Source organism: Salvelinus fontinalis, chromosome 19 (genome assembly GCF_029448725.1).
Source record: "Salvelinus fontinalis isolate EN_2023a chromosome 19, ASM2944872v1, whole genome shotgun sequence".
Lineage (NCBI taxonomy): Eukaryota > Metazoa > Chordata > Actinopteri > Salmoniformes > Salmonidae > Salvelinus > Salvelinus fontinalis.
Window position 1 is genome coordinate 44,000,937 of NC_074683.1, and position 14,074 is coordinate 44,015,010.

General features: G+C 44.5%; 1 protein-coding gene across 2 annotated transcripts in view; it reads left to right on the forward strand.

Moving 5' to 3' along the window:
* The window catches only part of LOC129816798 (synaptotagmin-like protein 5), a 76,013-nt gene that overhangs the window by 42,928 nt on the left and 19,011 nt on the right, over positions 1 to 14,074 (forward strand). For both annotated transcript variants that reach the window (XM_055871696.1, XM_055871695.1), the window contains exons 3-5: positions 6,934 to 7,149; positions 7,422 to 7,664; positions 8,354 to 8,515. In XM_055871696.1, coding sequence (XP_055727671.1) covers positions 6,934 to 7,149; positions 7,422 to 7,664; positions 8,354 to 8,515 — 621 coding nt within the window. The remainder of the gene's footprint in view (positions 1 to 6,933; positions 7,150 to 7,421; positions 7,665 to 8,353; positions 8,516 to 14,074) is intronic.

A 14,074-nucleotide genomic window follows, 5' to 3' on the forward strand; every position in this document is an offset into this window, starting at 1 on the left:
CACCTTCCTTGATGAAGATGTTGATCAGTAGCAATTTTAGCATGTAAGTCTTGGTGTGGCCTTACTCGGTTATTTATTTTTTGATACATGCCAGCAAAGCCACTACACAACACAACATTAAACAATACATGAATTGCACTATGACGGGGACAAACGGTGACAACAAACTGTTAGGGCTTACATAAAGATGTCCCAACAGCAGAGCTTTCTTTTCAGCACCTTGGAGTGAATCCTTACAACTGCTACACCTGGCAATCAGCGCAGCTGGTCTGGCAGCGAAACAGTTCATTCAGCCTCACTTACTGCCTTTTTAAAAACATAGCTGATATGGCTTACTTGCTTAAACAAATGTGGTTTCTACTGACAATTAAGATGTACAAACTATGGCATAAGGGAACGATGAGCGGATAAGAGGCGATCAAGACATTAATGAGCGAGCTAAGACGTACATAGTCAATATAACTATTTGTTCACCACTTTTGAAATGTACAGCGACAGAATTCAGAACATGAGCCGTTCTTACAGTATTCTCCCTGTACACCAAGTCAGAACTGTATTATAAATAAAGAGGGCATATAAGCAGACAATGAAAGCTCTTACAATATTTGATGATGACATTTCTCTAAAATGTGCACCACCAAGTCAAAACAGTAGGCTAAGTTATGAGGGGGAAAGGGAAATTATTAGGGTGAGGCACATGGGCTACTAACAGCTTACTACACAACATACATTTAGTATTATCTTAGCTACAGTATACATATCTCCCTGGCAAAATATATAATTTATGCAGCAGCGTACAATACATTTTTGGACCTTGTTGTGCTGTGCTCACTTAAACAGGAAGGTGGCACGGCGTTCCTTCTTGTGGGCAAATTTTGTCATCAAACTTTGTCATCAAAGTCTGACATTCTCTGGATTTATGGTGCTTTTAAAACAACTGGGAACTCAGTGTTCTTCAGGTCGGCGCTCTAGAATGAGGCCCAAGTTCCCGACATGGAATTACGAGATGGATGACAGTTCAAAACTTATTTTCCCCGTCGGAGCTAGTTTTTTCCTGAGTTCCCAGTTGTCTTGAACTCACTGAAGTCTGAGATTTCCCAGTTCCGAGTTTCCAGTTCATTTGAACGCTGCAGAAGTCATGCTGGATTGACATCATGGCCAATGTATTCAACCTTTTCTGTCTCATGGTGTTGCATGTGAATGTTTATCCTTTTAAGCTTGGAAAGAGACCCTTAAACCCAGACTTGGACCACACATACTCTCCACTGAATAACAGGCTCGTGATTGCATTGCAATGCTTGCGGTTAGCCACTGATTCCTTCCAAACCACTCGTTGTTGAGTTTGAGATTTCCAACTTGTGTAATGTTTATGTCCAATGGCCGATGAGCACTGATACGTTTTATCTATAATTTCTCTTCATGTGACAAGGATTGAAAAGGATTTGCCATAATATCCAAGCTGGCGTAGCAGTGTAGACGTCTTTGTCCTGTCGTGTCCCGTGTCCCTTGTATATATCTTTTTACATCTTTTTCTTCGCATATCTTTTAAAAATACTTTCTTAAACCTCTACTTCTAAATACTCTCCTGCAACCCGCCTCACCCAATGTGGCGTGGATCTGCTTTTTTCTAAAGTATTTCTATTTACTTCTGATCTGGAATCCATCTACTGAAGATAGCCAGCTAACTGCCTACCAGCTATCAGTTAGCAAACCATTGCTAGCGGTCATCAGCTAACCTTTAGCTCGGAAAGCTCTCGCTAGTTCGAACAACGTGACTAAAACCAGAGCATAACGGACCTATTTCTCTCCATATCCCCGGATTCCTACCGCAAACTCTGAACATTTTCATCTGGATCTTTGCAACTAGCTAACCACAATCCCGGGTGACCACTCCTGGCTAGCGTTTACATCCCGGAGCAAGCACCAATTAGCCTGAAGCTAGCCCGGCTAGGGCTCCTGTGCTACCACTGAAGCCCACTCCTGGGCTACAATATCCGGACCCCTTTACTGCCGGTACGGAGCACGGAACCCCGCCGATCCTCTACGACTGGAATACTGACATAATCTGCCCGAGGACTCCAACAGGCCCCTCAGGCGTGACGCCCGCTGAAGGCCCATCCTGCTAACCTACTAGGCCTGTTAGCTACCTAGAGCTACCTGGAACCCTGCTAATTCCACGACTGGTCTATCGACGTCACCGCACGAAGAGGCAAAAACAGACTCCCCCCCCCATCGCGACGTCCCCCAAAGGCTAACTTGCCTGCCCCGGTCTGCTAACTGCTAGCTTATCTTGCAGCTAGCGCAGCCAGGAAGCTAGCACCAGTTAGCAAACACAATTCTACAATTCACAACCTCTCTTTCGCCATCACTATCCGGCTTGGATTCTCTGTCGACATGACCACGTCTGGTCTGCAGACGTGCCCTCAACCGGTGCCCTCAACCGGCCTCGGTCTGAGCAGACCCCCTCCGTCTGAGCAGACCACCCGCCGGGCTACTAACTTTAAACGCGTGCTAGCTTAGTGGAGGCCTCACTGCTCCATCTACGGCTGCCCCCTGGACACTATAATCACTTGGCTACATAGCTGATGCCTGCTTGACTGTCCATTCATTCATGGTACTCCATTCTGTTTATTTGTGTTTTATCTGTCGGCTCTGTGCCTTAACTCAGGATCTGTGTGTAGTTAATCCGACCCTCTCTGCCTAGTCGTCGCCATTTTTACCTTCTGTTGCTGTGTTAGCTGACTAGCTGCTGTTATCTCACCTGTTGTTTTAGCTAGCTCTCCCAATCATGACCTGCAATCACTTTATGCCTTATTGTATGTCTCTCTCAAATATCAATATGCCTTGCATACTGTTGTTCAGGCTAGTTATCATTGTTTTGGTTTGCAATGGACCCCGTAGTTCCACTCTCCGTACCTCTGATACCTCCTTTGTCCCACCCCCCACACATGCGGGGACCTCACCCATTGAGACCAGCATGTCCAGAGATACAGCCTCTCTTATCATCACCCAGTGCCTGGGCTTGCCTCCGCTGTACCCGTGCCCCACCATACCCTGGTCTGCACATTATGCCCAGAATCTATTCTACCACGCCCATAAATCTGCTCCTTTTATTCCTTGTCCCCAACGCTCTAGGCGACCAGTTTTGATAGCCTTTAGCCGCACCCTCATCCTACTACTCCTCTGTTCCTCGGGTGATGTGGAGGTAAACCCAGGCCCTGCATGTCCCCAGTCACCCTCATTTGTTGACTTCTGTGATCGAAAAAGCCTTGGCCTCATGCATGTCAACATCAGAAGCCTCCTCCCTAAGTTTGCCTTACTCACCGCTTTAGCACACTCTGCCAACCCTGATGTCCTTGCCGTGTCTGAATCCTGGCTTAGGAAGGCCACCAAAAACTCTGAGATTTCCATACCCAACTATAACACTTTCCGTCAAGATAGAACTGCCAAAGGGGGAGGAGTTGCAATCTACTGCAGAGATAGCCTGCAAAGTTCTGTCATACTTTCCAAGTCTATGCCCAAACAGTTCGAACTTCTAATTTTAAAAATTAATCTCTCCAGAAATAAGTCTCTCACTGTTGCCGCCTGCTACCGACCCCCCTCAGCTCCCAGCTGTGCCCTGGACACCATCTGTGAATTGATCGCTCCCCATCTAGCTTCAGAGTTTGTTCTGTTAGGTGACCTAAACTGGGATATGCTTAACACCCCGGCAGTCCTACAATCTAAGCTTGATGCCCTCAATCTCACACAAATCATCAAGGAACCCACCAGGTACAACCCTAAATCCGTAAACAAGGGCACCCTAATAGACATTATCCTGACCAACTTGCCCTCCAAATACACCTCTGCTGTCTTCAATCAAGATCTCAGCGATCACTTGCCTGTATCCGCCACGGGTCCACGGTCAAACGACCACCCCTCATCACTGTCAAACGCTCCCTAAAACACTTCTGCGAGCAGGCCTTTCTAATCGACCTGGCCCGGGTACCCTGGAAGGATATTGACCTCATCCCGTCAGTTGAGGATGCCTGGTCATTCTTTAAAAGTTACTTCCTCACCATATTAGACAAGCATGCTCCGTTCAAAAAATGCAGAACCAAGAACAGATATAGCCCTTGGTTCACTCCAGACCTGACTGCCCTCGACCAGCACAAAAACATCCTGTGGCGAACTGTAATAGCATCGAAGAGCCCCCGCGATATGCAACTGTTCAGGGAAGTCAGGAACCAATACACGCAGTCAGTCAGGAAAGCAAAGGCCAGCTTTTTCAAGCAGAAATTTGCATCCTGTAGCTCTAACTCCAAAAAGTTCTGGGATACTGTAAAGTCCATGGAAAACAAGAGCACCTCCTCCCAGCTGCCCACTGCACTGAGGCTAGATAACACGGTCACCACTGATAAGTCCGTGATAATCGAAAACTTCAACAAACATTTCTCAATGGCTGGCCATGCCTTCCACCTGGCGACTCCAACCTTGGCCAACAGCCCCGCCCCCCCCGCTGCTACTCGCCCAAGCCTCCCCAGCTTCTCCTTTACCCATATCCAGATAGCAGATGTTCTGAAAGAGCTGGAAAACCTGGACCCATACAAATCAGCTGGGCTTGACAATCTGGAGCCCCTATTTCTGAAACTGTCCGCCGCCATTGTCGCACCCCCTATTACCAGCCTGTTCAACCTCTCCTTCGTATCATCTGAGATCCCCAAGGATTGGAAAGCTGCCGCTGTCATCCCCCTCTTCAAAGGGGGAGACACCCTGGACCCAAACTGTTACAGACCTATATCCATCCTGCCCTGCCTAGCTAAGGTCTTCGAAAGCCAAGTCAACAAACAGATCACTGACCATCTCGAATCGCACCGTACCTTCTCCGCTGTGCAATCCGGTTTCCGAGCCGGTCACGGGTGCACCTCAGCCACGCTCAAGGTACTAAACGATATCATAACCGCCATCGATAAAAGACATTACTGTGCAGCCGTCTTCATCGACCTGGCCAAGGCTTTCGACTCTGTCAATCACCATATTCTTATCGGCAGACTCAATAGCCTCGGTTTTTCTAATGACTGCCTTGCCTGGTTCACCAACTACTTTGCAGACAGAGTTCAGTGTGTCAAATCGGAGGGCATGTTGTCCGGTCCTCTGGCAGTCTCTATGGGGGTACCACAGGGTTCAATTCTCGGGCCGACTCTTTTCTCTGTATACATCAATGATGTTGCTCTTGCTGCGGGCGATTCCCTGATCCACCTCTACGCAGACGACACCATTCTGTATACTTTCGGCCCTTCCCTGGACACTGTGCTATCTAACCTCCAAACAAGCTTCAATGCCATACAACACTCCTTCCGTGGCCTCCAACTGCTCTTAAACGCTAGTAAAACCAAATGCATGCTTTTCAACCGTTCGCTGCCTGCACCCGCACGCCCGACTAGCATCACCACCCTGGACGGTTCCGACCTAGAATATGTGGACATCTATAAGTCCCTAGGTGTCTGGCTAGACTGCAAACTCTCCTTCCAGACTCATATCAAACATCTCCAATCCAAAATCAAATCTAGAGTCGGCTTTCTATTCCGGAACAAAGCCTCCTTCACTCACGCCGCCAAACTTACCCTAGTAAAACTGACTATCCTACCGATCCTCGACTTCGGCGATGTCATCTACAAAATAGCTTCCAATACTCTACTCAGCAAACTGGATGCAGTTTATCACAGTGCCATCCGTTTTGTTACTAAAGCACCTTATACGACCCACCACTGCGACCTGTATGCCCTAGTCGGCTGGCCCTCGCTACATGTTCGTCGTCAGACCCACTGGCTCCAGGTCATCTACAAGGCTATGCTAGGTAAAGTGCCACCTTATCTCAGTTCACTGGTCACAATGGCTACACCCACCCGTAGCACGCGCTCCAGCAGGTGTATCTCACTGATCATCCCTAAAGCCAAAACCTCATTTGGACGCCTTTCCTTCCAGTTCTCTGCTGCCTGCGACTGGAACGAATTGCAAAAATCTCTGAAGTTGGAGACTTTTATCTCCCTCAACAACTTTAAAAATCTGCTATCCGAGCAGCTAACCGATCGCTGCAGCTGTACATAGTCCATCTGTAAACTACCCACCCAATTTACCTACCTCACCCCCATACTGCTTTTATTTATTTACTTTTCTGCTCTTTTGCACACCAGTATCTCTTCTTGCACATGATCATCTGATGATTTACCACTCCAGTGTTAATCTGCTAAATTGTAATTATTCGATTTATTGCCTACCTCATGCCTTTTGCACACATTGTATATAGATTCTCTTTTTTCTACCATGTTATTGACTTGTTTATTGTTTACTCCATGTGTAACTCTGTGTTGTTGTCTGTTCACACTGCTATGCTTTATCTTGGCCAGGTCGCAGTTGCAAATGAGAACTTGTTCTCAACTAGCCTACCTGGTTAAATAAAGGTGAAATAAAAAAAATAAAAAATAAAAATTAGATTGTCGACTTGATTCATGATGATGACTGCTAGCTTACTAGCTAAGATTTTGAAAGTATGATGTTGACATGACCAGTCCAATCAAAGCTACGGTAGATATGACATGATTTGACGTCATTTTATCTGTGGCCGATGACCTTGAGCCTTTTTGGGTGGGCATTTCTAATGTAAATGATATGTGACACGTATTATTAATGCAAAACAGGGAACAACAAAAAAATGATATATATATCTATTTTTGTGTTTTGTATTTTTTCCAGCTAAACGGGTGGGGCTCACGTGCCCTGAATGACGGGTCGCCACTGATGTTGATAATTTTTTAAATCGTAACCATCCTCATTTTTCGTACCTCTACAATCACAATACGACCACAACATCACAACTACTACAATCATGGTCATAATCATTAGTGACAATGACAAACTTAGTAAGTGTTCTTCCTCTGTTTCTCCCTGTTGTAGGAAGCTGAAGAATGAGCTGGTGGAGATCAGGCGTAAGGGTTCACGCTGCCCCCAGGAGGTTGGGGAGCGTCAATGTGCCCGCTGCCTGAAGGGCCTGGGCCTGATCTTCGACCGTGGGGAGCTCTGTGAGGAGTGCCTACAGCGTGTCTGCAGCGACTGCCGCGTAATGCCCCCTAAAGGAAAGCAGTGGAAGTGCTCCATCTGCTCCAAAGTCTCGTGAGTCTGGGCAAAGGCATCAGGCCATAGTTTAGCACAAGTAACAGTTATGTCTTTGTGTGAGTGTGTGAGTATTTTTTTAATGAGCGACAGATGCTTCCTATTTGTTTTTAATCATGCATTTGTCTTCATTTGCTCTGTGACATCCTTTTCAGGGCGTTTTGACATCACCTTTAGAGATGGTTAAAGCCAGGGTTAAAGTTGGGAGGTTAGTTTATTGTACAGGGGTCAGAAGTCAGGGGTCCCTGTCTGATGGTGTCTCTGATTGACAGAGAGCTGAAGGTAGTGACCGGGGAGTGGTTCCTGGAGGAGCGGTCCAAGCGGTTTGACCAGGGTGCGGTGCTCAGCAGTGATGTTGTCAAACAGTCTATCATGAGCAGCCCCGCTGGAAGCCCCCACACGAAGTCTCCAGCGCCAGGCCACACAATCCACACACCTGAGAGGCCTGACACGTCCAAATCAGGAAGGAGCGCCGTAAGGAACCTGGTGGATGGTGCCAAGAGGAAAGGGAAAGGGTGAGAAACACACATACACACACGCACTGTATGTACACACACAAGGTTGAGCTGGATTAATTCAGGTTGCAAATGACAGATTGGCAATTTACAATTGAATCACTGACACAGGAGAAGATCACTGCACAGATTTAATACGATGACTAGTCCACAACACAGGCAGGTGGAGAATGGTCCGACATCAGAGAATGTGTTTCCCATTGCATTCTGACTGGTTGGGTTAGTAGGCTTCCAGGACACAGCTGGCCCACTGGCCACTCAACACACAGTTTTCTGGATTCCAATGAGACAAATATTTATCACATTATCATATTGATATTTGATTAAGTAATCCAAAATGTAATCAGCATCTGGGCTGATTACAGCTACTTAATTTGTGTAATCTGATTACGTAATGTAATCAATTATTACAGTCTTAGAAAAAAAGGTGCTATCTAGAATCTAAAAGGGTTCTTTGGCTGTTCCCAACCCTTTAGAAGAATCCTTTTTGGTTCCATGTTCTACCTGGAACCAAAAAGGGTTATCCTACGGGGACAGCTTAAGAACCCTTTTGGAACCCTTTTTTCTAAGAGTGTACCCAACCCTGCGACACACACGCATACACACAGACACACACGCACTGATGTATCACACACACACACACCACAGGCTGATGTGTAAAATGAGCAGCTGTGTGTGTTGAATCCCAGGATGCGGATGGAAAAGAGGGGCAGCCGTCCCAGCCTGAAGACAGAAAACGAGGTGGACGGTGGTAGTGTGTGTCCTCCTGTTCTCGACACAGACCCATGCAGCGTACGGCGCGCCCGGTCTGCACCACGCTCCATAACCCGCTCTGCACCTCACTCACACAGGTGAAACTAAACCACCAATCCACACCCATACAAGTAAAAGCATTTTTTTAAAGGTTTTATTGTCACACACCGGCACATCTCCATTGTCTGTAGTGGCTTACTGGCATCATCTCCTTCATTTACACTCATTTGAAGTCACAGGATAGGTGAAAGCAGCACATCTGTTTTAGGCAATAACTAAAGCTGTAGAGATTGGGTGTGACTAGAAGTTGATTGATGACCACTGGTTAAATTGAAAGTACTAACCCTAAACCTAGAATGGTAATTCACTTGAGTACAGGCTTAACTGAATGAACAACAAAGATGGAATGCAATATGACATTTTATTAAATCGTTTCGGGAATGGCCTCGTCTCCGTGGGAAGATCCTCGGTGCCAGATAATGTGATGGCAGGTTGTTGACATATAAATAATTCCAAAGTTTTATGCCCATTGGTGAATATGGTGTAATTTCAGAACGCAATTCGGGGTGTTTCTTGATGTGGGTGTTCCCTGATATCAGGAAACGGCCATTGATTGTCAATGGTCAGTTTCGGTGTTATAAGACTGATGGTTTTTCGACACAGATGAATTGTTTACATATCAGGTTAGGATAATTAATGCAGCAGGTTAGGTGAATTAGCGTCGCAGGTTAGGAGACTGAGGTTAAGGTTAGGAAAAGGGTTAGGGTTAGGCTTAGCTACAATGCTACAGTGGTCAACAGCTGTTGTCCCCAAATGCAAAAGAAAGGCCACAGACCAATGGTGAGCATCAATGGGTGTAGCTTGATATCAAGGAATGTCTTTATCAGAAAAGGCCCCTAATTGCACCCTTCTCCCATTGGTTGAGAGAGAGGAATGTGATAATTGCCAGAGGACAGCAAGCGTGAGGAATGAGCAATATTTTGTCATGCTTATAGGTTATAAGGTAAATAGGTGAATAGCATTTCGCACATGGCTATTAGGAAAGAGGAGAAGAAGCAAGACGTTATGCTGATGATGATACGTTTGTCGTCATTCCCACTATGCCTGTAGAATAGGAAACAAAGTGAATTATGTTATGCTGACTGGATGAAGTTAAACGAACATTCAGACCAGCCATCCTGATTGAACTTTCGTAAACTACATTACATTGTAATTATATCAATAACCCTAGCTCTAATCTTAACCCTAACCCCTTCCCTAACTCTAACCCCAATAGATTGTACTTACAGCAGTAACCCTAGCCATAACTAGGGCTGTTGCGGTGACTGTAACAGCATTGTAGCTAAGACCAAAGAGATGTGCATAGACTTCAGGAAGCGTACAACACCTACCTCTGCAGCATCTATCAGAGGTCAGAATATAGAGATTGTAGAGGAATACAAATATCTGGGTGTCCTCTTGGACAATAAGCTTCAATGGAGTAAATGTACAGACCTGATCTACAAAAAGAGTCAACAGAGACTGTACTTTCTCAAAAAACTGGGATCTTTTAATGTAGACTGTACTATACTGACTCTGTTTTACAAATCTTTCATTGAGAGTATTTTAACTTTTTGTATTGTTTGTTGGTTTGGCAATTCCACTGTCAGCCAGAGAAATATGCTGACAATAATAATCACCACAGCAAGCAAGGTACTTGGAGTCAAACAGACAGGCCTGGATTAGATATTTAAGGTCAGGGCCCTCTGCAAGGCTCACAAAATAATTTTAGACCCAAGTCACCCCCTCTACCCGGACTTTGAACTACTCTCCTCTGGGCGCAGGTATAGGGCACCCCTCAGCAGGAAAAACAGAACTAGACAATCATTTGTGCCAGCTGTGATATCCCTCCTAAATAGCTCGGGCTAATGTTCCTATCGACTCCGTAAGGCCAGCAGGCTAGTCTTTAAAAGAAAATGTTTTATTTCTTTCTTTCTTTCTTTCTTATAATTTTTTATTTTTTATTGGTATGTAACTTATGAAAGTTGTATTGTCAATTTTGTTTTGTATTTAAACGCCCCTTTAAATGTGTACATGACACTGCAACAAAATTTCCCCATGGGGACAATAAAGTCAGTAAGTATTACCTCCAGACCGGTGTTCACATGTCATGAAGGCAGTCAAAAATGTGTTGTTGTTCAGTGTGGTTTGTTTTGACCTGCTTCTTTCCATTTTTTAGGCAGGGCAGAAAATTTTGTTTCAACTACGGAAGCCTACAAGATCTCTCAACCCCTTCTCCAGTAGCTACTATTTCTCTCTGTAGAATCTGCACAGCGTCACATGACATATGCCATACAACTTTGCAACCAATCTGATTGATTTCCCCTGCTCTGTTACATCATTTGATGCTATTTTCAAAGTGTGGAGAGGTACTCCCCTCTCTGTCTTTCTTTTCCGTGATCTAGGCATGCTGAAAGTAAAAGAAAACATTTACCAAAACATCCAGTTTTAGTCAGGGTTAGTTGTAACATTTTCTCACAAGTTGTTACAACTAACCCTGACCATTGCAGCCATTAGCTAGCTTCCATTTTAGCTAAATGTTAAAACTTTAGCATTGCTAACTTGCATCAAATATCTCTACACAGACTGGTTATAAACCTGATATAAGTTTGGTGAATGGAACTACAAAGCCATCACGAAAACACATTTTGTCAAAATAATTACTTTCTTACCTCAAAATCAGATTTCTGTAAATAGAATCTGCAGAGTTTATCACGGGGACTTGCTTTTTCACATGATGGTTCAGGACTAAACGGAGCATGTTCACAGTGAATGTAACGATCATCGTAATCCTCCTCCTCGGACGAGGAGGAGAGGCGAGAAGGATCAGACCAATACGCGGAGTGATTTGTGTCCATGATTATTTAATGAATCGAAACTGAACACGAAACAAAAATAACATAAAACAACCAACAAACAGTCCCGTGTGGCACGAATGCAGACACGCGATACAACCACCCACAAAACACACGTGAAACCCCGGCTGCCTTAGTATGATTCTCAATCAGGGACAAACGATCTACAGCTGCCTCTGACTGAGAATCATACCAGGCCGAACACAAAAACCCCAACATAGAAAAACACACATAGACCAACCCACCCAACTCACGCCCTGACCAACTAAATAAATACAAGAAAAAGGAAAACAGGTCAGGAACGTAACAGTGAATCATATGATTTTACCTCGCTCCTGATTGGAGGAATTGCAAGTGTTTCAACTGTCCCGGGTTACAACCATCCCCGGTCTCCCCTATATATAAAAGCAAGATTAAATCAAGAATAGTCTGATGGGTGACAATATTAGCCTATCCCTTGTGAATTATGTATTAGCACTTGTAAATGATGCCCACATAAGAAACAATGCCTTTTTTTGCGACTTTTTACGAATCATAGTCGCACACCTCATGTAACCAAGTTTTGTATCATAACTAAAGTGGCCAAATAACCTCTAAAAATGAAGCACATTAATCTGCTTTACAAGGGGTGTAGAGCCTAACTGGCATATATAATCAGCGTGTGAGTTTCAAGTTTGGGGAAGATAATTTTCACCATAAAAAAATGCACATTCACAATAAAAACATTACATGCATAATCGTATTTGCGATCACTTTTGATAATGGTGTTTTCCCGCTAATGGAACATTCATGCTTATTGCCTACTGCCGTGTGCTCATTGGTGCGTTCATAATGTGAAGAAATAACCGAATAGTTTATCAACATTTTAAGATAAATGTTCTGATCTGTTGCGTCAGCTTCATTGTGTAAAAAAGTTTTTTTGATGCTAGTGGTTGTATTAATTTGGGATCGATCGCATCCCACAACTGTCCCAGACTATGTTTGGAATATTTATTTCTCGCACAGAATAGGTCAACTTTTGTACTATGGGGGATAGTAGATTGACATAGGCTAGTGCTCTTGCTGTTTGTTAGGCCTACTCATCTTGATGACTGACGAAAAGTAAATGTGGTCAGTTCTTTAATATGCACCTCGGAATTGGATATTAACGCGCGAAGTTGCGTCCCTGATGTGTCTGTCTTCACTTGTAGCCTGTGAGTGAGAGGTGCTTTGGATCACACAGCACTCAGGGAGGTTGGCCACAAAAGGCATGGATTTTTGGGGGGTTTATTACGGCCACACTAAGGGGATGCCGTTGGTCAATTTCAGGCATTATCAAGTGCTTCTCAAATTGTGAATGACAGCCTGTATAAAAAAACTAAGCAGAACTCATGCCTTTCAAGCAACTTTTTTTCAAATCATCATTAGTCACATCATGCAGCCTTACAATGTACTAAAAATCAAAACATATAGCCCAACGTTTTTAGAACAAATAAAGTCACATTAATAACTTTAAATTAAGCATATACAGTGGGGCAAAAAAGTATTTAGTCAGCCACCAATTGTGCAAGTTCTCCCACTTAAAAAGATGAGAGAGGCCTGTACTTTTCATCATAGGTACACTTCAACTATGACAGACAAAAGGAGAAAAAGAATCCAGAAAATTACATTGTATGATTTTTAATGAATTTATTTGCAAATTATGGTGGAAAATAAGTATTTGGTCACCTACAAACAAGCAAGATTTCTGGCTCTCACAGACCTGTAACTTCTTCTTTAAGAGGCTCCTCTGTCCTCCACTCGTTACCTGTATTAATGGCACCTGTTTGAACTTGTTATCAGTATAAAAGACACCTGTCCACAACCTCAAACAGTCACACTCCAAACTCCACTATGGCCAAGACCAAAGAGCTGTCAAAGGACACCAGAAACAAAATTGTAGACCTGCACCAGGCTGGGAAGACTGCATCTGCAATAGGTAAGCAGCTTGGTTTGAAGAAATCAACTGTGGGAGCAATTATTAGGAAATGGGAGACATACAAGACCACTGATAATCTCCCTCGATCTGGGACTCACAAGAACGGTGAGCAAAAATCCCAGAACCACACGGGGGACCTAGTAAATGACCTGCAGAGAGCTGGGACCAAAGTAACAAAGCCTACCATCAGTAACACACTATGCCGCCAGGGACTCAAATCCTGCAGTGCCAGACGTGTCCCTCTGCTTAAGCCAGTACATGTCCAGGCACGTCTGAAGTTTGCTAGAGAGCATTTGGATGATACAGAAGAAGATTGGGAGAATGTCATATGGTCAGATGAAACCAAAATATAACTTTTTGGTAAAAACTCAACTCGTCGTGTTTGGAGGACAAAGAATGCTGAGTTGCATCCAAAGAACACCATACCTACTGTGAAGCATGGGGGTGGAAACATCATGCTTTGGGGCTGTTTTTCTGCAAAGGGACCAGGACGACTGATCCGTGTAAAGGAAAGAATGAATGGGGCCATGTATCGTGAGATTTTGAGTGAAAACCTCCTTCCATCAGCAAGGGCATTGAAGATGAAATGTGGCTGGGTCTTTCAGCATGACAATGATCCCAAACACACCGCCCGGGCAACAAAGGAGTGGCTTTGTAAGAAGCATTTCAAGGTCCTGGAGTGGCCTAGCCAGTCTCCAGATCTCAACCCCATAGAAAATCTTTGGAGAGAGTTGAAAGTCCGTGTTGCCCAGCAACAGCCCCAAAACATCACTGCTCTAGAGGAGATCTGCATGGAGGAATGGGAC